This window comes from Archocentrus centrarchus, chromosome 22 (genome assembly GCF_007364275.1).
Source record: "Archocentrus centrarchus isolate MPI-CPG fArcCen1 chromosome 22, fArcCen1, whole genome shotgun sequence".
NCBI lineage: Eukaryota > Metazoa > Chordata > Actinopteri > Cichliformes > Cichlidae > Archocentrus > Archocentrus centrarchus.
The window spans coordinates 24,416,459-24,440,550 of NC_044367.1; the positions used below are offsets into that span (position 1 = coordinate 24,416,459).

At 40.0% G+C, this 24,092-nt stretch overlaps 1 protein-coding gene across 2 annotated transcripts in view; it reads right to left on the minus strand.

The window, feature by feature from the left end:
- Nucleotides 1-8,268: 8,268 nt before the first annotated feature.
- The window catches only part of LOC115772247 (CAP-Gly domain-containing linker protein 4), a 49,374-nt gene continuing 33,550 nt past the window's right edge, over nucleotides 8,269-24,092 (minus strand). For both annotated transcript variants that reach the window (XM_030718327.1, XM_030718326.1), the window contains 6 exons: nucleotides 21,142-21,336; nucleotides 20,889-21,023; nucleotides 17,743-17,866; nucleotides 12,002-12,066; nucleotides 11,814-11,892; nucleotides 8,269-11,481 (listed from right to left, as the gene is read on the minus strand). In XM_030718327.1, the coding sequence (XP_030574187.1) occupies nucleotides 11,115-11,481; nucleotides 11,814-11,892; nucleotides 12,002-12,066; nucleotides 17,743-17,866; nucleotides 20,889-21,023; nucleotides 21,142-21,336 (965 nt within the window). In that variant the 3' untranslated portion in view covers nucleotides 8,269-11,114. The remainder of the gene's footprint in view (nucleotides 11,482-11,813; nucleotides 11,893-12,001; nucleotides 12,067-17,742; nucleotides 17,867-20,888; nucleotides 21,024-21,141; nucleotides 21,337-24,092) is intronic.

Sequence of the window (24,092 nt, forward strand, 5' to 3'; positions counted from 1 at the left end):
AAAAAAATATATATATATATATATATATATATATATATATGTATATGTATAAAAGATCAAAGATTAGGGATTAGAAGCACAGACACTGGACAATATGTATGGAAGTCAGAGTAGAAGTACAACAATGAATGTCTACAGCCATTCGTAGCCTCACAGTGGAGGCTTTGGGGCCAGCGGTGTTGGAGATCTTGTTAAAATTGATAAAATTATGAATGCAGAAAGATACCATCAGATTTTGATCCACCAGGCAATACCATCTGGAAAGTATCTGATTGGCAACAGCTTCATTTCACAGCATGACAATGATCCCAAGCGCACTGCCAGTGGGTAGAAAAACAGACAATTGAGCGCTATCAGTCATGGATTGGCCTCCCCGGACCTCAACATTGTTGAAGCAGTGTGGGATCATCTTGACAGAACAGAACAAAAGGCAGCCAACATCCTTCAAGAAGCCTGGAGAACCGTTCCTGAAGACTGCTTAAAGAAATTAGAAGAACCTCAGGCTGTGTTGAGTAAATGGTAAATGCACTAGTTCTTATATAGTGCTTTTCTACTCTGAGAACTCAAGGCGCTTATACAACATGTTTGCATTCACCCATTCATACAAGCACTTCCATATGTAACCAAGCTAAGTGCTTATTGTCTAACATTCACACACATTCACTCTAACGCTTTGCGTCGGAGAGCAACTTGGGGTTAAGTATCTTGCCCATAGATACTTTGGCATGCAGCCTGGTATCAAACCACCAACCTTCTGATTGGTAGGTGACCTGCTCTACCACCGAGCCACAGCCACCCCAGTAAGGGCGTAAACACGATCATATCAAATATCGGCTTTTTGCCTTATATGCTGTATTTCCAATTATGTTGTGTCCTAGCAAAATATGAAGAAATGAGGGGTGGCTCGAGACTTTTACACAACACTGTATATTCTGATTTGTGTTGGAGATGCTAAGCTAAGAGGACAACAACACAAGCATGAACAACAATAGCCCACATTACCAGCTGTTCCACATGTTTTTGACACTGCCCTGTGTTGACAACATGTAGACGTGGGTCTGCAAAGCTCGCTGTCAGTGCTGGGACCTTTATTTCTTGTTTTACAAATAATTGAAGCAGCTCACTCTGCTATCCTCAGTTTATTTTATTTATCAGTCCCCTGGTGGTCGAATTTTCAGACTATGGATTTCTGTCTCTCTCTCTAGCATTTAATAAGCCAGTGTAAAGCCTGCACTTCTACTCAGCAGGTCTACCTTACTTATTTTGCTAGCTTTATGTGATAAATGCATTTTACTGCTCATGACACCCTTGCATAGCACAAAGGTAAGAATACCCTCATTCAACTAAAAAGTCATTGACAGATGATACAAACAGTATAAAAGAAATATCTAAAATGTGTTGTGATCTATTCACTGTGCTAATACAAAAGCTGTGCGATGGCTCGATAAAGAAGCCAGACTTCTTTGAGAGTACGGGAGAACTGAAAATGGAGGAACAAAAGGGCAAGACAAGTCTCCGCAGACAATTCATGAGAAAATGAAATGGTGCTTATAAAGATGCCAGACTGGTTTTCACTGACATTCAGTCTGACCTTAGTTCCAACAAATGTTGTAACTTAGGAATTTTGCTTCAAGATAACAGACTCTTTCACAAGCTGCCATGAGCTCTTACACCAGGCGGACAAAGAAGCTAAACCACACAGACAGTTTTTGTCCCTCTGTTCCGAATTTTCTTATAATAATACGCGAGTATTTCAGAGTTACTGTTGTTTGCAATTAATATCACAAAGCAAAAGGTCACATAGACGTCCTGGAAACCGACTCCACAGATGGCAGCAGGAGGACACAAGAAGAATACAAATGTAAGTTATTGGTTGATTTAAGTTAAATTAACATTCTACCATTTTAGCAGCAAAAAGATTGCATTCCCTGGTTCTGCTGTTACATTTTCATGTGTTTTAAAAATTAATAAAAATATTTTATTTATATATATGAAAAAAGTTACATTTAAACATACTGGAAGATGCACAAGGTTGATATCCTCTAGTCCTACTGAGATGGGTTCCTTACCTATGATAAAACAGGTGTTAGATAATTAGAATATTGAAGACTTATGTTGAGTATACATAAATAGATCAGAGGAGCCACATACAGTACATCTTAGTTTCCCAAGTTTAAAATGTTACTTCCTTTAGTCACTGGGTCCAACTCAGTTCTAATTGAGGAGAATTGATCTGTGCTAATAAGGTGGCAGATTTTTATTGCTTTGAGCTTAATTCCAGACAGATTCTTGCTGTTCTTGCCCACCAAATATGAAAATGGATCTCTCAAAAAAAAAAAAAAAAAGTTAGTGTTTTAAAGACTGAACTCCAATACAACTACAAATTAATGCACTGCCAGAAGGAATGTGCCAAAGAGGCCAGGGCCAAGCTGCATCTATCACATGCTGGAAACACACTCACTGGCCACTTCATTAGATACACCTTGCTAATACTGGGTCATGCCCCCTTTGGCTTTAAAACTGCCTTAATTCTTCATGGCACAGATTCAACAAGGTGCTGGAAACATTCCTCGGAAGAGATTTTTGGTCCATACTGAAATGATTGTATCACACAGTTGCGGCAGATTTGTCAGCTGCACATCCATGATGTGAATCACCTGTTACACCACATCGCAAAGGTGCTCTACTGGATTGAGATATGGTGACTGTGGAGGCCATTTAAGTTCAGTAAACTCACCAGTAAACCAGTTTGAGATGATTTGAGTTTTGGGAAATGCCGCATTAACCTGCTGGAAGCTACCATCAGATGATGGGGACACTGTGGTCATAAAAGGATGGACATGGCCAGCAACAATATTCAGGGTGGCTGTGGGGTGTAAATGATACTAAGCTGATACTAAGGAGCCCAAACTGTGCCCCACACATCCCCCACATCATTACATCACCAACCACAACCTGAAGCATTAATACAAGGCAGGATGGATTCACGCTTCAGGTGAGTTACCTGAGTTAGTGTTGCCTTCCTCTCAGCTTAAAGCAGTTTGACCATTCTCTGTAAATGCTAGAGATCCCAGTCACATCAGCAGTTTCTGAAATACTCAGACCAGCCCGTCTGGCACCAGTAACCATCAAAGTCATTTAATATCACCTTTTTTACCCCCCATTCTACTCTGTCTGAACTTCAGCAGGTGGTCTTGACCATGTCTACATGCCTATGTGCATTGAGCTGCTGCAGATGTACCTAATAAAAGTAGCCAGTGAGTGTGCATCTGTAGACATTTTAGGAAGTTTAACTTTGGAAAAATGAACAGCCCTTCTCAAAGACTCAGTAAGAAAAATAGCTTCTACAGGAGACTCTGGGACAGTTTGTTAAGCTTTGAAAAATCATCAGTGAGCTTTATTAGAGTTTCCAGTGTAGCCAGCAGATACCTGGGCCAAGATTTCAAACTGCTAGTTAAGTTAATAAAAGCTAATAAAAACTAAATTGTGTTATATTTTGGAAAATGTAATCTTTTTTTCTTTTTTGATTGAATATTTACTTTAAGAAACTGCACCAAAAGAAAGCTGGCAAAGTCCAACAGCATTAATTTACCACAGCTCAGCCAGTCTGGAGAACAGCCTTTATTTTCCTTTATGTGACAGCAGACAGATGCAGAGAAAGACAAAAGATGGGAGAAGGAATGAACAAAGTTCCTAATCTGGGATTCAGCTAAGCAGCCATGTGATTTGTGTCTGCCATTAAGATTTACTGCACAGAGAGGTGGGAGAAGGGTTCATCTAATTTCCAGCTTCATATTTGTATTCTTGGACTCTAGATTGTGAATCACTGAAAGCTAATCTATTGTCATCTCACAGTGGCTCTTTCAGCTCCATTCTCCCCCCTTTATGCCATCTTTTTTCTGATTGGCTACCCCATGCAAGCAGAAGGTTTGAACAACGGATGGGAGGGGCTTATATGCTTACATAAACAGTATGAGAACCTCACTGTTTGAAACTTTGTCCATGTTTAATACATGGACAACGCTGCTGTTCTCCAGAAAAGTCTCAAGCAGCATCACAGTAACAAACATGAAAAGCAGTGTGGTATGCACGATAAAGAGGAAACACTGGGATTATATTGTCTCACTATAGAAGGACATAATGAGGTCAGCTGACAGGAGATGATCTGAGGTTAAGACCTGTGGATTTGAGGTTAGTACTGCATATTTTTTGTTTAATTATAAGTGATTCTGATACAATTACATTAATTATTGGATATTTAATATGATATAATTTTAGAAAAATAATTTGTGTCAAATCATTATCACTTACATTGGCAAAGTAGCTGTGTAATAACAAGGATTATGCACAGAGAGCTGGTCATTACTGCACATAAGCCAGCCGATGGGGTGCACGGAGACCGCAGCAGGATTATCCCTGCAGTGTAAACATGCCTACAACTGTAGAGGCTTGTGCAGCTCGCAGTGTGCACTTGCTCACGATAGCAAACTGAACTCCTTATGCGGCAGCTGTGCCGGGTCTGTGCTCCATCACGTTTGAAAGTATTACTTCACGGTCTTATGAAGACCATTTGTCTCGCATCGGGGATCAGCTCCATGCTCGTTATAAAATGCTGATGGTGCAACTAAGAACTTATTAAAGTGAACAGAATGGCTCAACTTATTTGATATTATGAATGAACCGTTAAATAAAACTCAGAAGACATTTTCAGCAGGAGGAGGAGCCTAGCTTTATAAGGCACTTACATATAGGATTGAGCTTCACTTTTACTAGCATCTAACTAACTCAGGTCCTTACTTACTAAATTAAACCCGTTACCTGGTAGTGACATAACTTCCTCCCTGTATCTTCTGCTGAATACAGCGTACATACCCATGCTGTAATGCCCACAATAAGAATTCTTTACGGCTGATACAAATAAGTAAAATAAGTTTTTTGGCCTCTATGAATAGCTTTTTATAACACGTCCTTTTGGATACTGATAAGGCTTAATGTAAGGGCCATGGGTGCGATGACTGACAGGTGGGAGCCGTCTGCTAAGCCTAACCGCTGCTAGCTTTAAGTCACTGAAGTGAGCCCCTCCTATTCTGGAGCATTTTTAATATAATTATCTGACTAATAACATGGTTTGCTGTATGGGTACAGACTATTTTAGTTTTTAAGTGAAATTCTAGTATTTTAATTTTACTTAGTACTAATTAGCAATATGGGTGTATGTGTCCTTGTGTCCTTACCTGATGTGGTATGCTAACCATGCTCACTAGTATTAGCTGATAACTTAGCACTCTACCGTCTTCTCCAAATATAATCATCTTAATGTTAAGCCCTCAAAATGTGTAATTCAAAAGCCAGCAGATGATGTCATGGTGGCTATGTCCATCTTTTGTGTACAGTCTGTGACTCCCATGTTAAAGTGCCGACCTTACAGCAGCCTGCCCGCTGCCGGGTACAAAAAACTGTTTTAGTCTCAGCAGGTAATTTCCTCCTTTGGCACAACTGGGCGGGCAGCGAATTTATTGTCTGCTGGGCTTTACCTCAATCTGAGTCTCTGAGCCTGACCTCTCAAGCATTCGTGTGGTGTTGGAGCCTTTTGGAGCATTTTAATGCAATTATCTGACAAATAATATGATTTGTTGCATGATTAGTCATGGTAACAGCCAATCACAGAAGTTTGCGCTGCACTTCAGTTAATTATTTAGCAGATAGGTGTTTGTAAATTGCACGCATATAATTATGGATGCAGTTTATTAACTAAGCTTACTAGCACTCCAACAAAGTGACAATGGCCAAAATGCTTTAAAAAACAAACAAACAAACGGAGGCTTCAAAAACTAAATCAACCTGCCGATTTAGAGAACCCCCCCTGAAACAACAGACCTTCCCATTAACATGACCCGAGTCAGATTCTTCTGATGTTTTTCCATTATCTGAAAATAAGCGCGCACCTTTAATGCCCAAGTATTTCACACAGTGGGCCATGAGTCAAACAGCACCATTGTGCTTTCCAGGGAGGCCCTTTCATCATTTCAAAAGGCTATATTCAAGTTGAAAAGCATTTGTCCTGCTATGTTTTTAGGCGACAAAGACATCACTGAGGCTGAAAACAGAAGCATAACCTCATTTCTCAAAACTTTGCCCATCAAGTGGAGCTCTCTGCAAGCTGCCTCCAGTACCTCCATTTACATTTGCAAGTCATTTACATAAGCACTTGCACTAATAGCAACAATAATGTAGCACAGTATGTGCACTTCTTTCCCCCTTTTCAAAACAGAAAAGAATCCATAAAGAATTTATTAAAAGTGACATCCACAGTGTGAAGAGTCATGGCTCTGTCACGCAGTCTACCTTCAGGATGCATAGAAAGGTGAGGTTTGGCACTACAAAACACTGCCTCCATTTAAGACTTCCTTTAATTGTTTCTCTAATTGCTATTTAAAAGGTGTAAACCCGTAATTATGACGACTCTGACATCAGGAGTAATTAATTGGAACAAACGAGTATTTTGGTTTGACCATAAACCTTCAAGTGAACAAGTGGGCTCGTTTATGATCCCATTATATTTTATTCAGGAACTGTAACTTCATTGGCTCCATTTGTGTTTATCCTATGCAGTTTCTTTTATCTATTACAAATATTGTGAAATGTTTGAATGCAGTTAATTACCAGATATAAGCGGAGTTATCGCTGTCAGTCGAGCATTAAGTTTCCAGCTTTGAGCATCTGCAGCAGTGAATCATGCAACTGGAGGTCTGTCAGTCATAGTTCCATGCAAAACATTACAGAGATGGAGTTATTACAACTGGAAAATTACAATAAAATCAAAGCTTATAATGTTAAAAGACAACTTTTCATTAACTTTGCCAAACTAATGGGCCAATTCCTATTTATAAAGATCGAAAGGAGCCAGTTGAGGTGGCTCGGGCATCTGATTAGGATGCCTCCTGGGTGAGGTGTTCCGGGCATGTCCCACCGGGAAGAGGCCCCGTGGTAGACCCAGGACACGCTGGAGAGATTATGTATCTCGGCTGGCCTGGGAACGCCTTGGGGTCCCTCCGGATGAGCTGGAGGAGGTGGCTGGGGAGAGGGAAGCCTGGGCTTCTCTGCTTAGGCTTCTGCCCCCGCGACCCGGTCCCGGATAAGCGGAAGAAAATGGATGGATGGATCCTATTTATAAAGATGTTCATGATGGGACACATTTTTATGATTCAAAAAATTACAACAGCAGATAAATATACAGCTGGGATATATTTACTCCTTTAAGCTGTTGTCCTGCAACCAGATATAACAAAGATAGTAATAGTTCTCTTTCTGCTATCTGCTAGAACCCATTTAAGACTAAAATAATTATTGAATAGATTAATGGGCATCCGTCCATTCATTTTAATGGGCATTTTTCTCTTATTTGTTTCTTATTTATTCTCCCACTTTTGACAAACTGAAGTCAGACAAGGTGCTGGCAAACATCGCTGAGTTTTAAAGACGCCGTTCATTTCCCCACCCTGACGATCAGTGGGTGTAGCTGACGTAAACGTCTCCATCTGGCTCAAATCAGACAGGACGATGATTACTTTCAAGTTAGTACGAGATGAATATTAGAATAAACCATCAAAGTATCATTTTTCATGATGGTTGTGCCACAGTAAAAAACACACAAATGACTGAATGTGAAATGTGTCATTTTTCTAAAGTGGGCTCCTGCCTGGCACTCAGTTTGTGGTCACTGCAATAATAGTGGTTTTAGGGGTTTTTTTTTTCCATGTCAGACAATACCACAAGCGTTTTACATTTCTTTCTTTTGTTACAATGACTGCATATTTCATTTCATTCTCACCTTTGAAACCATCTGTCGGTCAGTGGTTTGGACAGGCAGACGCTGCTTCACTGGATCCTCTCCCTTGCCCTCCCCCCGCCCCCTCTCTTCTGTGTGGACTATAAAAATAAGCAACAGTAAGCTCTGAAAACAATTTCATGCAACCATTCAAACATCTATTTGTTCCACAATCACAGTATAATAGCGCACGTCACTCCCATTCAAACCTGAATTTGTGTGCCCAGGCTGGCAAACAATGCCACCGCGCACCAGGCTTTTTCAGCTTCGACGGAGATGAGCCCCAGTGGAATCGGATGGTAAGTGAACAGACGTGTAACCATTTCAAAGTGCTTGTGCCTTTTCTTTTTTTTTTGGTCCCTAAAGACGGCTCTCTGTGAACAATCTGAGAATGTCAGGCAAACAGTCAATAAAAGCAAAGAACTGAAGAGGATAAGAGGTCAGATCGGAAACTTTCATTTATTTTACAAATACTGCTTTTTACTGACAACGTGTAAATGCATCAGAACAAATCCCTCTGTCACACAATCACACACACTTCAAATATACATATTGGGAATTGCATTAAAGAAAATACCCACAAGAAACGCAAGTCTGAAGATGCAATCTGAAAAGTCGAATATTTATAGAAATGTTGCAGAAATCACCACAAAGATGGCTTTAATGTAAATGAGAAGCTTTTTATAAGTGTGGAAAATGTTTCAGTGGGAATATTTTCCACTGTGGTATGTATTTTAGACAACCTTGTGTCTGACCACCACTGCTCTTCAATCACAAGGGGCCCTGACCAGACAGATCAATGAGAGAAGGCCACAGGTGATTCAGCAGCTGCTGCTGCTGTGGCATACGCGCCCTAATTGGATGGTACATGAGTGTTTTACTGAATGCTGGGCCTGTTTCTCAACATGCACAAGCAATAGCTTGTTTCTCCGCTGACACGGCTCTAATCAGATAGCAAACTCTGTGCTTGAAGCTTCTGGATGATTGCATATTTCCTGTGCCATACTGCTTTAATTAAGCATCAAATACAATTATGCCCACTCCTCTACAAATGCAATGATACCATATTTTACTGTTAGATACCAAAGCTGGGGAGATTCAAGAGAGCTTTTAAATCACTTGCTAACACTCCTTTAAATCTCACACATTTAACACCTGACATTAGCAGATTACACAGTTCAAAAATGACAGGAGTCAGCTCAAAGTACAGAATCACAATGAGCTTTTTCACATTCAGGTTATAATGCAAATTGAAAGTGTGACATTGTGACAGCTCTGACAGATTTAATGCTCACTCCAAGGGACAAAAAGATATGAATCTGTCACAGTGGAGCTGAAACTATTCTAGACAATGCTGAAGAGAAAGAGAAAAAAAAAACACTCATTGTGGACGAATGAGCCTTAAAGAGAAACTTCACCACTGAATCAAATGCAGATTTTTCCGATGGCCTGTGGTACTATTTTTGCCATCTGCACGGTTTTGGAGTTTTGGAGACATCAGCTGTAGAGATGTCCAACTCCTCTTAAACACCATAGAACAAAAAAAAAAAAAAAAAAAAAAAAAAAAAAAAATCACAAACTTTGTTATGAGCAGTTTCATGAAGGACTTTTTTTTTCTACTACTTAAGAAGTGGCAATATTTTTTTTCCCTGAAGGGCCACACTGACAAAACAGCAACCAACACTCCGCACGTTGGTGCTGAATCATGATGAACTCCTTGAATTTGTTGACATGGCAGATTTTTTTACATTAGGCTATTTGCCAGCACAGGCAGCCCTGATTCAGAAAACAAGCACTTTTTGTTTTGCTCTCTGAGGTTACAATACAAAGATTATTTCAATAAAATAATCCACTTAAAAAGAAAACAAGTCAACTTTTAAATTAGCCTAAATCTTACTAAGTGTCTGATATGCTCCACTGCACAGGTCAATGATGAAGCATACTACATTATAATTATGTACTCAAGGCAGACCGTTTGAGACAGTATTCTTCTGCATCAATAATGAAGAAAATACTAATTCTCAGTATTAATTATGAGCAAACACCCGGTCAGTTTCATGAATATCATTAGCTGTGTGCCATCTCAAATCTCAATAACTTTGCAGTACAAACCTGCATCATTAAACAAAAAAGGTTGGGCTGATATTTACTATTCATGTACCACTACAATGTCTTACACATGCATTTAAGAGACTATTTAAGAGACATTTTTACAGCCATTGTCTCCAAAACTGGGCAATGCAAATCAAAGATCCATCAAAAAGGGCTAAACAGCACTACAGGCCAGAGCGCCCATACATAAAATTTATTTTGGGGTGAACAGTCAGGTTTCAGCTGCAGTTAATGCACTTTTAAAAGAGAACAATCGATATCTGCTTTGATGTCATATTAGACCCAAATACCATCGCTGCTGTAAAAGTGTCATCAGTTTGATGCCAACCATAATGGAATCACAGCCAAATAGGTACAGATCTTTGCTATGCCACAGCACAATATAACCATCGTTTGTCTGCAGTTAATAGACAGTCTGAGATGGAGGCTGTTGCACATCGGAGGAAACAACTCCTGTTGATGCAGCTGTATTTTAATGAAGGTTGATGGAGGTCTAAGCTTAATTAAATCTTTTTTAATTCTCATTGATTCATAAAGTGAGTATTCAGTTTGGATTCAGTATCTGTCAATTATCTGTAAGCCATAAAGCAACCGTGGTTTAAAAAAAAAAAAAAAAAAAATCATTCTCTCTTGTTTCAAAGTGCTCTTAATTAACATGCACACACATACACATACACACACACACACACACACACACACACACACACACACACACACACAAACGCATGCACTCTTTTGGTTAGATAGTGGACTACGTTACCACTTAAATTATCTGATAAAAATCTCATTTGATGTGATCAAAATTAGCTTTGGGTATAGAAAAAGTTTTCACTTGTGGACATGCATACTATCCACTTTATCCTGTTCTAATCTATCATAGCCATGTTTGCCAGTGCAATCAGATTTAAAGTAGTGCAGCGTTTAATGTCTTATTAAGACCCCCTCACCCGCCTACCCACCATGCCAAACAAATTCTATTAAGAATTTAAAGTTAACTTTATAAAGTGCTTTTATGTCCTTTACATTTTCATAAAATAAGTACTTACTAAGTGGTTTTAGTCCTGTTACAAGAGTATATGACTGAAAACATTAATGCACAATGCAATGATGGAGAAGTTTACACTTAAAATTTTTTGCTTTGAGTGGATTATAAACAGAAAGCGTCCTGCAGGCCTCAGCTGGTTTCATTCACCAAGCGTGAACCATTGATGCCACGATAAGTGACACGGCTGGGGCGAACCAGTACACCGTGGCCGGGTCGACAGCTGAAGTAGCGACGGCCCCCCACTGAGCCATCATTCTTGCCCTTGGGGCTTCGGAGCTCCAGACCCAGCCAAAGGCCTGGGGCAAAGTCTGCTGTGCCCAGGTAACGGATGACTGCCATCTCATTGGCACTGCTCAGCAGGACTTGCATGCCCATGTGGAGGCGGACCTGTCCGTCAGAGCCTGGAGAGGGACTGGAGCCTGCAGTGCTTCCAGGAATACTTCCACTGCCCCCACTGAGGGTGCTCCAACGCCGGCGGTGAGGGTTGGAACGACTCCTTTTTTGTTTTGATTTGTTTTGTATGTTTGTGGAAATAGAGGAGAAAAAAAAATACAGCAAGGAAGATTTATGAGAAAAGTCAGGCAGTGTGACAGAATAAATCATAAGCAAGCAGGAGATTCATGGGAGCTTGGTGTTTGAGGGATTGATCTTCAATTCCCTGCTCATTATAACCACAATCATGCGCTGGCCATTTAAAGGAACCTTTTGCTGACTAATACCACTGCTTCTTATCAGTATTGATTCAGTCATTGCTGCAGGGGATTAGGATAAAGCTGGAAAGCTTGGGGAGGGAATAATGCGAGGAATATGCAGGAAAGACAGGCACACCTGGTAACAGGGCTTCTTTTGTTTGTCTCCTTCGGAGTGGCGATGGCCGATGATGTGCTGAAACTGCGACGAATTGTCCCTGCATAGCAAAAACAAGAGTCAAGTGCTCACACACAGACACCCAGAATAATAAATGCAGAGTCACATTTCGAATAGTTCACAGTTTGCAATGAAGGCAGAAGTCTCACCACTTAAAGGATGACTGAGGCGTGAGGAAGTGAGCTCTGAAAGACAATCAACAGATCCGTGGATCCTGCAAAAAGAAGCACACAGTGATCCTCAATGAGTTCTACCAGAACGAGATAACGCACTCTTTCACTCTTTGCACTCCTCAGTTCATCCACTGTCTAAAACACCATGGGAGGACACAGTGCTTTTAAGTGAGCTTTCTGCCCCTAACAAACAGAAGACCTGAGCAGCAGGCAGGTGGAGCCAGTGACAGAGAACTACAGGAAGGGATCATTCTGAAACACTAACCAAGAAACAAATTTCCCTGTCATGTTGTTGCAGTGACACAGAACAGTTTCGTGTGTGTGGTGGCAAGCATTTATTATTTACTACATTTACTGTACGGGCAAAAGTACTGGACTACCTATATTTAGCTGCTCAGTCCTGGAAACTCATGCCATGAAGCTGTCAGGACACAGTTTTTGTGCTGATGTTAATGCCAGAGGTAGTTTGGAACTCTGCATTTATTATATGCTTCAGCACTCAGTGACCCCGCTCTGTAACTTTGTACACTTTGGCTGTATTTACCTGAAGTAGAGAGTAAACAACATGGAGGATTTCAGGCTGCTAATGCTATGAGAATATATGCTAATGATATGCATCCTCTTTCTCATACCTGATTGGTTTAGCCTGATCATATTCTGCTGTATGATAGTCTGTACCTACTTGACCATTATTGACTGAAATGGAGAAAGTGGGGTTTCCCCATTTCTAGAAACTGGCCTAGGAAAATATCTAAATAAAGAGTCAGTCTATTTATAGTAACATTGGTTCTAGGCTGCAGTCTTATTGATTAGCCTGTTATGCCAACTTCTGATTGGCTGAGCATGTTGGTGAGGGATGCCTCCTGGCCATAAATAGTACTGACTATGACTCATCATTGAGCAATCGTAAAGCCATACCTACTGCTCAGCAATATTGCTGAACTGTAAAACAAGCACTATGCATTGATATCAGCAGATTATGTAGTATGGGTGCATTATGCAGTGATATTCCTGTTCACACAAGTATAATATGATGTGAATACCGAGTAAGTATGCATTGTATCTGCTCATTGTTATAGATTGTATAAAGACATTATATAGTACACACCCTTGAACAAGAGTGCAGTATGTACTTTTAAAAGACTTTTTGTGTCTATTCTAGGATGTGGTCAACAAAAAGTATTTTTGCTGGAATATGCAAAGCATCTTTACTAACCCAGGGGTGACTGAAAGTATTTAGATAAAAGTTTATGGCAAGGCCTTCAAATTAGGGCAAAAACGTTTTGCAGAAGGTAATAAAATGTCTGATGAAGGGTTTCTCTTATAAAATGGAGCTGTAATGTTACCCTGACTTCTAAATATTTTTTTTCTATTTTCATCGATCCCGGGAGAACATCCTCATCGGTGATGGGTCTCATTAACCTTTTTGGGGGGAGAAAGTCACCAAACGTTTGATGGGTTTTTTTTTGTTTTGTTTTACATCAGATTTGACAGGTGATTCCATAAATGTGGTTTTTATGTCCCTGTCACCACAGAAATTGATGACACTGGTTTCGAACTAACTGTACAGATTTAAGTAACAGAAGTTAGTTCTTGAATGGCTTTGGTGGAGCTTTTTGTGCCTAAAATTACCATAAAAGGATTTCCCATCTTGTTGACATCAGACGGATCCAGGAGTTTTGGCTCATTAGGGTTTATTCACACATGACCTCATTATTTGAAACTTAGGCCATGTTTAATGTATGCATACACCATTTCAATAGTGTATAAATGACACCAAATTAGAAAAAATAAAGCAAAACAACAACAAAAAAAACAGGATAATTGGTTCTCTTCAAATACCAGTGCACATTAAGTTTACTGGGTGTGCTTTTGATAATGGCCACCTCTCTGAAAACAGCTTGACTTAAAAAACAAACAAACAAACAAACAACAACAGATTGGCTGCCTGGCCTGATAAACTGTCTTGCTTATTAAGGTTTTCTTAAGCTGACATTAGAATTTTGGAAGCTATTAAACATCAGTGTGCCAAACAGCAAATGAGGAAAAACTGGAAAACAGGAAAGTGTGTGAAGAGGATTGGGAATTTGGGGGGGGGGGGGGGGGGGGGGGGGCATTTTCATCCTAATAGACTGTGATAGCTGCTGACAGAAAAAGAAAGGAGGAGGAGAAGCAAGTTCCTGGATGGAGAGAAAGTGATATTCTTGATTTGACAGCAGGAAAGCATGTGCTCAGCTGAGCATACTTTGTACCCTGGAGTTAATTAGGGGGAAAAAGAGAGAGGAAAAGGAAATGAATAAAGGATGACAAGGAAAAAAAAATACAGCAGCCAACTTCCCAAAAAAACAGCTTTTTATGGAAGAAATAAGCAGAGTTCAAAAAAAAATCTGCATAGATCTGCACAGAGATGAAGCACAAGTGGCATTTACTCCCAGAAATAAAGGTTAAAAGTGTTAATTTAACCAGCAGTACATGAGTTCTCGTAAAGCCCACTCCTTTACAATAAACATGTTTAGTATTTCTGATGTCAGCTGCTTTTTAGGCTGTAATGGCTTTTATTAAGTTATGACACACATAATACACTTGACACACTGTGCTTTTAATGAACCATCCAATAAAAAGGTCAACAGCCTTTAATCCATTTCAAAAAAAAAGAAAAGAAAGAAAGTAAAGGAAGTAAAAACAAAACAATGCATGCAATGAATAACTAAGTGGCTTTGTGCATATGTATCCCAGGCAGCAGATCTTACATATATTAATTAGGCCTCCACTGGAATTTGCCTTTGTTATGCATTGGACTGTACTTAGCTACACAAAGGGCTTTACAATTTTTCCCTCTCACACACACATGCAAATGGTGGGGTGGGGGGGTGTAATTAAACTTTTTTTTCCCCCCCTAACGATTCCCAAGATGATCATGGAAACAATCACTGTGCCATATTCTCTCTTTAAAAGGACACTCGCATTTTGTCCTGTATCATAAACTCAGGGCACGTCCTTCCTTTAGAGCATGTGTCTGACACTTATGTGTTTGGGTTTGAGACTGCAGGCGTGGTTCCTAAAATTATTAAATTAAGGGAACACCTGAATATTGTAGTATAACACAAAGTCAGTTACACTTCAGGGATAGAAATCTGTCCAGTAAGGACAAAAGCATAATAAATCCATCCATCCATTCGCTTCCGCTCATCCTGTTCAGGGTTGCGGGGGGGGGCTGGAGCCTATCCCAGCTGTCATAGGGCGAGAGGCAGGGTACACCCTGAACAGGTCGCCAGCCTGTCCATAATAAATCCATTTCACTTTAATTTGCTTTGATGTAAATGAAATTTAAAATGACGATAGATGCACTGGAGACACAACAAGACAACCCCCAAAAGGTAATAATTTTGCTTGTTGTGACTACAGACCCATTGCCCTCTCCTTTTTTTTCCTGCAGTACTTGTAGCCCATCCAGGTTGCACAGGTAGCCCAGCTCCTGCAGGATGGCACATTCATATGTGGCGCCACAGGGCAGTTTGCTGTGTCGCTGCACAGTCTCATTGTGTGAGCACAAACACAAGGAGCACTGCTAGAACCCTAGAAGATGACTTCCAGGGGGCTGCTCATGTGCATGGTTCCAACCAAACTGTTGGAATGAGACTCCATGAGCATGGCATGAGGGCCCTACATTCTTAAGCGTGAGTTGTGGTCACAGCCCAGCAGATGCAGGTCAATTGGCATTTGCCAGGGAACACTAGAACTGGCAGGTCCACCAATGAACTCCTGTTCTCTTCACAGATGAGCAGGTTCACACTAAGCACATGTTTCACAGACAGAGTCTAGAGATGACATGGCAACATTATGCTTCCTGCAACATTGCCATTTGACACTGTGTCAGTGATGGTCTGGAGAACCATATCCTTAAAGGGACATAACAGTAAGTGTTAAGTACAGGATAAAATCCTCAGACCTTGTCAGACTGTATGCTGATGCACTGGGCCCTGGGTTCCTCCTGGTGCAGGACACTGCCCAGCTGCACAGCACAATCCAGGAATGATGACCTATTACCCTTGGTATCCTCCCTGGTGCACTTAATGTTTTTATGCACTGAGTCAGTGAAGACTTCTACTTCTTGGGTTTAGATTTTGACCCAGGTGTCATTGACAAATCTGTACCAGCACAGAGATTTACTTTCCACTTCCTCCATGTAAAGGTTGGCTACAATGGGTGCCCATTGTGCAGCCATGCTTTTGTCTGTAGAAACCCTTGTTGTATATGAAATATGTGGTAGTAAGGCTAACAGTGTACAAATGTGATCGGGGTAAAGCTGGTTCTGTTGTGTAAGAAGCATTTCCTGACAGTCTCCACTGCCTCGGTTGTAGTGAACGACGAGACCTCATCGAAGGACACTGTGGTTTCATCTGGAGTCAGCGTAAGTGTGCGGATCTTGTTGTTGAGTTTTTCAGTCCGTTGTGTTACCGACAAGTTTATACAAGGTCAATGACCAATAAATATTCATAATCTCAATATCAAAATAACCACAATTCTGATTTCATTTTCACAATAAACCTTTAATCCTGTTTTCAAGGGAAATCTATGATAGCAGCACTAACAACTATCAACAACATCCGGCACTGAAAACAACACTGAATGATGAATGATGATGTATAAAGGTTCAAAGATATTTATAAATAAAAATAAAATGAGGTTCTAAATTAAGACAGTTTAAAACTGTTTTGAATTCCATCCGGAATGCTGAGTTCTTTAATTTATTCTCTCTCTGCTAGCTATTTAAAGTTAAAACATAAAAACTTTTCTTTCCCGTCTCCACCCCCACAGTGCAGACAGATATCTGATGAGTGATCTTGTGATCGAAGATTATTCAAGAGCAATCACACACTTCCATATCTTTAAAGACATCAAGGACACACGAACAAACAACTCCAAAAGCTAATCAAACATTAGGATAAAACCGAGCAATCACAAAACAACTGACTTTGAAGGGAGGATGAAACATGTCACACTGCTCATCCAACAGTCTCACATAAGCAGTCTACTTCACCACAATTACATTGACACAACATGGCCGTGTGCATTTTAGTAGCACTCTTAAACGTGACCTACAAGTAGCCAAAGTCACAATCTCTCTCTGTTCCACAGTAAAATCTAAAGTCAGACTGAGAACACATCACTAATAAAATCTGCCTTGCATTTGAATAAATGCAGCATTTTAAAGTGATGTCTTGTTCATATATTCCACACACTGCTGGGTAAATATAACCTCCCTCACGTATCCATTATCCATAATCAATACTTAAAAGCAGAGTTGACGGCATTTGGCTTATTACTAGGTGGCACATTAAACAGAGAAGTCCTGCTGGGAGAGAGCCTTGGGCTTCACATTTGACGACTCTGACTCGAGTTAATCACCAGTTCAGAGAAGCACTGTTACGCAGCCGCACAGAGGGCAAAATCAAATATGTCAGTACTTGCACAAATGACACTGTCAAAGGAGCTCATTAGTGCCATTAAATGTATTGATGAAGGCAATGAAATGCAACCTCTGGGTTTCTGAGCCTATTGTCAAATCTGCTCTGAACTTTTTAATCATTTAGAAAACATTCTTGTTTGAGAAATCATTTTTTTTTTACTTCTGTGCACGCTCACAGGCAAAAACCAAAAAGGGACCATTAATCTTCAGAAGAAAATTTCAGCTACCTTAAAGGGTACGCACTCACCTCTGAACACGAGACGGAGGAGCAAAGACGCCATGTTTTGGTGGACAGCTGAAGTACCTCACTCCTCCCACTGACCCGTCGTTTTTACCACTCGGCTTGTCCAGCTCGATGCCCAACCAGAGTCCTGCACAGAGAGACTGGAAATTAACAATGTCAGCAGACAAATTAATGAATGAGGGATGCACCTTCAAAATAAAAAAAATCATGACCAAAGATTTTGGACTGAATGACAGAAAAAAAAAAAAAAAATCTTAATAACTGCATCTATGTTATCATCGTCTCTTTCACTGATTGTAAGGCGGTCAAAAAACAGAGCTGTCTTATACTGTAAGCCGGTCTTTTTCTCATCTTGATGTTGCAGGAAAAAAAATACATGTTTTACATTTTAGTTATAAATATTTTAAGTTTTTTTTTTTTTTTTTTTTTTTTTTTTGGTTCAAGCCCAAATTCACACGATTACTATCAACAACCAACTGATGTGCTCTCCCTCCAGCAGCAAACAATAAGCTGCAAACATGTAGGAGACACCAAGTTTATGAAACCCATATTCATACCTGCATAAAATAATATGGAATAATGCCAGTGATGGCTCTCTCAGATTAAGCCACTTTGAGCATTGCAGCTACAATTTTTACTTTTTTTTTTTTTTTGCTTTGCAGTAAGCTCCACTAACCTGCCACCCGTTATCAGACACGTTCACAAAAAAATAAAATAAAATGTTGTTGCTGCCTTCAGTTCAAATACAGCACTTTACAGCAGCCAATATTTGGTTTCCAACTGCTGCTTTAATTTGGCATTAGTTAACTGATCCCCACAAATGTTGTACTTAGTCTAAAGGCCAGTGGCATCCCAGGCCCAGCTGATACCTTTATAGTAATTTTTTTTTTTTTTTTTAAATATATGAGTAGATTTATGTGATTTTTATCTCTTATAAAAATCCATCTTCCTCACTATCAGGGTACTCGATGTGTACAAATGTAGTAAAACATTTTTTACTTTTTTCTCCAGCTACAATAATAATAATTTTTGGTTGACGCAAAATCCCCACACTTGGCTTAAGGCACACCATTTGGGAACCACTGACATGGATAATACATCCATGATACAAACACTTGAGTGGTTGGAGGGGGATTTGCTTCGTGGAGGCATTCACATGTCAGTGTTTACTGGAAACCTCTGAATAGGAGCGCTAGCCCTAAATTAGAAGATTTCGCAGTGCCAATATTTCACTGGGCAGCACTCCCTCTTGGGTAGCTCCTAAATAAGTAACTGCTTACCCCTTAAACTTTTATTCACTGCCGTGTAAAATGATGCAACTCCTCAAAGTTCAGAATATCTTTCTCCTTTCGCTTTATGAGGACTTTAAGACACCTTGCAAGTGCCAGATGAAGATATGGACAGAATGCTAAAAACAACTGAATTTGCTGTGAAGTTTTCAGCAAGAACAGCTGCTGCTGCTTTTGGTATGGAAGTGCAGTGCTCGGTGCAGTAAGATAACAGAGCATTGCTAACACTGATTTAAGCGTATCAAAGGAAACTTAAGACTGAAATCCCTTCAAACGTGATCCTCAGCAGTGTGAGATACATTAGTATTTATTCATACATGACTGGTGCTGGGGCAGAACTACTGCCTAAATATTAATGAACACTGTGAGCTGTTTTCTGTTTGGGTTTCGATGGCTTTCTGTTCAGCAGCAGCTTCTTCAAGTTTAATTTTTTTCGAAGTATCTTCTGTTGAACTCGTGGATTCCCTCTGCAATAACTTGAGAATGAGAATGCAGCAGAGTTCATACAAGGTGAAAGAAAAGAGAGCAGCAGAGCTTCACTTTTTATCTTTATCTTTGTCCATGTGAGTCATCAGCAGAGAATAAACTCTCAAAAGTTCCAAAAAGTTCAACAATTCAAGACAAAACCGTTTCTCCTTGATTGGGTTCAATTATTCATGTGATTTCACTGAGGAACCCAAAAACACAACCTTGAATTTTTGAAAAGCCGGTCTTTGTTTTTACATCATGTTAGGTTGATAAACTCTCTTCCTTTCTCTTGTTGCATTTCAGTGAATATAATATAATATAAAAATACCAGAATGTCACTTACACACAGGACAGGTACATTAAAGAAAACTGTATTAACTTTAATTCTTTATGTCAGCCCTGAAAACAGCTAAATAAGGACAGACATGGTTTATTAAAAGGATAATTAATATTTTAGGCTTTGAAGTTCTCTTTGTTAAAGTACTTTCTAAATTCAAGGTGTCATATCCCCAATACTGAGCCTTTTCTAGAGTTTTTTTTTCTACTTAATCCCATCATTTTGCTTACACCTTCCAAGCACATTTACCTTAGTATGCTATTAAATTATTCATATATATGTATTCCAGGATAAAAAACATTTAGCAGTCTCCTCCAGAAAATACCATTTAACTGCAGGATACAATCAAACAGACAAGAAAGCAGCACAATATGAACCATAACACTACTGACATTTATTTACAGTAAATTTTTAAGACATTCCTTAAAAATTAGAGTTTTATGAATTATCCTGCGTGCCTCCATGTACCGTATCATTCCCAGGGCATTAAATAAACCAGTGACAGAAAGCATCGTGACCTCTCCACCTACAAAGGCAGACTGTATTGGTTTTTTTTGTTTTTTTTAAACAGGACCGGTGTCTCAGCACACGATATTAGTGCAGCTAATGGCAGTGACACCAAACAACAGCTTGTGTGCATATTTGCCACGCCAGCTGCCTCTGACACAGCAGAGTATTTGACACCACAGGATGAGAACATTATTCATTCACACTGCAAAGTTCACAACAATTTACATCTTATAATTTGGGAGCAAAGTTGATAAATTCAGAGTTATTAAGCTGAGAAACATATTTTTCTTGATAATTTGAGAATGCGACTAAAGTGCTGTCCGGCTGATATGATAAATGCCAGTATCAAACAGAGAATAATAGGCTCTATATAAAACAGTGATGCAGCCAGTGTGACATCACATTTTCTCCATCTTTGTGCTTTAAAACCGGACGTGACTTGCAGGGGGTGGATTGCACTCAGAAACTAAAGACACAGCATGCTCAGCGACTTGTCAATTGCAAATTAGCCACATCCTATGCAAGCATTTATTTTAACCTCTGACCTGGAGCAAAGCTGGTTTTTCCATAGAACTGGACAACCCCGGTTCTCTGACCAACCACCAGCACCCTCTCCCCCAGGCGCACCTCGGAGCTATCACACAAGGAGCTACTACCTGAGGGGGTTCGGCTTCGAAAACCTGGGAGAGAGAGGAAGCCCATTTGTCTACTGTGATCATCATTTCTGTCAATTTTATACAGTTGAATTTGCATTATGATGGGAAAATCCAGAAATCCAGTAATATATAATGATCAGACCTGCACTGTTAACTGCTGTGGTGCCAGAAGAAGAGCGGAGGGCTGGTAAAGGTGTTGTTCTGGGACTCGGGGAAACGCGCTCCCGTCGCTGCCTGGCAGGAAGGCGTTGCCTTGGCAGTGGACGAGGTCGGGCACCCGGTCCGTGTCGAGAGTCCAGAGAAGAGGACGAAGAGGAGAGGGAGCGGGAGAGGATGCCTGAGGGTGCAATGCAGGAACAGGTAATTTAGAGAAAGAAACCCTGCCAAAAAAAAAAAAAACTGGCCAAAGCAGAAAAATTCGAAAGTTCAAATTAATAATTAATTCACACCAAGACAGCCATACTGCCACGTACATGCTACTCATAAATCAAAATGGCATATCAACTACTGCATCTAGGCTTCGCTGGGACATTACCTGTCTACGTTGTTATTCACTATATCTAAAAATCACACAGCACCAAATCACACGGCACCAAATTCTTAATAATGAATCTACCATCCCTCCATTTGGACCTGTATCAGTGACTCTAATGCCACTGAGATAATGAAGCTCAGTCCATTATTCATTCTCCATTTTATTCTTCCATGTGTGACACTGCCTACAGCAACGGGATCCAGGCAATTACCACATTTTTTTTTTCCCCCAAAAAAACTAAGTAGCTGTGTCACATCAATCTAAGGCAGCACACATCAAGCAAGCTCACTCTTTTGCAGCTGCATGTACCGAGCTCCAACTAAAGGGCAACATGCTAATCCCCTCCCAACACAGGGGAATGAGATGGAGGACGAGGACGCCCGATTTCACTCTTAAGAAGCTATTTGGACGCAGGACCTCATTAAGCTTTTAACTTTCACAGACCTTTACAGGCCATTAGTTCATTAAGTGCCCGACTCTTGGAGGCTAATTGATTAAATCAGTGCCAGACTGTCTTAAGAAGGGATGATTCAGCTACAAACGAATTGAAACATGGAAAAAATGGGAGAGGAACTTCCCAGCCTTTCCCAAAAGTTGTTTTCAGTTGTAAGCCTTGGCTAGTGGACTTCAGCACAGACAAAAAGCTGCTGTCACTTCTGCCTGCATGCTCCATGCACATAGGACACTACATGGATTTTTCATCAATAATTTATGCATCACTTGCAAATGCATTACACACAGTTGTTTATCAAAGCATCCCTTTAATTTAGGAAGGGCAGTTCTTTGTTTAAAAAGACATTTACACAGATGGATTACGATGCTGGATTCAAGTATTAAGGTGCACTACTTATCAGACACAGATGAGGAAGTAGGATTCGAACAATTCCCCCACTTTTAACCAAAGCTCAAACACATTGCCAACACTGCATTCTCAGCGCATTAAAGCCAGCTCAGCTGTAACTGCAGTACCTGTCTTTACGATTGAGGTGTCGCCCTCTGTGCCTTGAGCAGGACCAGATGGACTTTTTTGATTATCAGGTGTTTTTTTAACAGAAGGCGATAAACCTTTCAACCCAGACACACACATATACACACAAAAAGACACACGAAGCATTACTCATCAGATAACAACACTGATAAATAAAAGCCACGTTGACAACTGGAAATTGTATTAAGATTGTGTAGTCTGGCAGGTTAAATTGGCTGAACTAAGGAGCCTATCAATCTAACTGAATAATTTGTATTGGTGTCCCGCTGTATCTGTTTAAGGAAGTGCCTGAGCAACCTGACTGTCAAAAAATAAATAAATAAATAAAAAGCACTTATACTGAAAACAACATAAGTGGAACTTTGTCAACACAAGTGTTTGCATGTAAAGCAGCCCCCCCAAAACGGAAAAAGTTAATCAAACGTCAGGTCAATTTGTCCAAACTCTGTGCAAAAACACACACAGCAGACACAGGATTGACTGGTTGATATGCTCTTATCCAAGCAAACTCTCATTCTCAGTCTCCAGTGTTACTTTCATGTGGTGCATCAATAGCCTGCATTAGCTTTGGAAGCAGGACGAACAATCTACCGGTGGGAATAAAATAAATAAATAGAAAATAAGACGTGTTTTTGCAACTTTGAACTCGCCCAAACTGGCTTAATTAGTGTTTAAATTAACTGAACTTTTACTCTGAGAAGGGTCCAAACAAATTGACACCAGCTGTCAATTAGTTTGCTGGTTGCCGGTGTGACCGCACTTTGTTAAAACAGATGGCCAACAAGTCTAGAGTGAACTTTTCATCACCCACCCTCGCCAGTGATAAATCAAGCGTTGAAGAGTGGGTACGATTTCAGTCGACCAAGATTTTGCTTTGTTGACTTGAGCCCTAGAAATGCTGTTTATGAAGTCTATCAAGTTAGAATAAATAAAAAAGAATTTCAAATGAGGAGAATGTTAAATGAAGCTATGAAGACACACAGTGCAGCGCCTCCAAAAGTGGCTGCGTCAAAGGCAGAGCCAAAACTGCTACACTGAAAACGATAAAGCACAAGCAGGAGAGTGAAGGAATGCAAATAAAGGACAGCCTGACATTGCAGACTGTAAATGATACAAGAATACTGAAGCTGACTTTTCATTTACTCCAACACACAATTACAAAAAAACATGCTGAGACAAGCAGTTATGCGCACACAAAGGCCTAAATGACAGTGAACACCAAAGTACTTCAAAAGAGACCTTAAGACTGATTCAACACATAATGAAAAGCAGCATTTCTTGCAGAAATGCATGTAATTGTCTTTTAACAAGTTTTTAGCAGCAAACTATTATTTTCAGCTTCTTATATTGTTTGCTGACTTTAAATATATTATAGCTTATGGTTGCAATGCTTTGTTGTTTTCAAGGCCTGGCTCACTGGGGGAGTCTAAGCAGAGATGCCCAGATTCAATTCAATTCAATTCAATTTTATTTATATAGCGCCAAATCACAACAAACAGTCGCCTCAAGGTGCTTTGTATTGCGGGTAAAGACCCTACAATAATACAGAGAAAACCCAACAGTCAAAAAC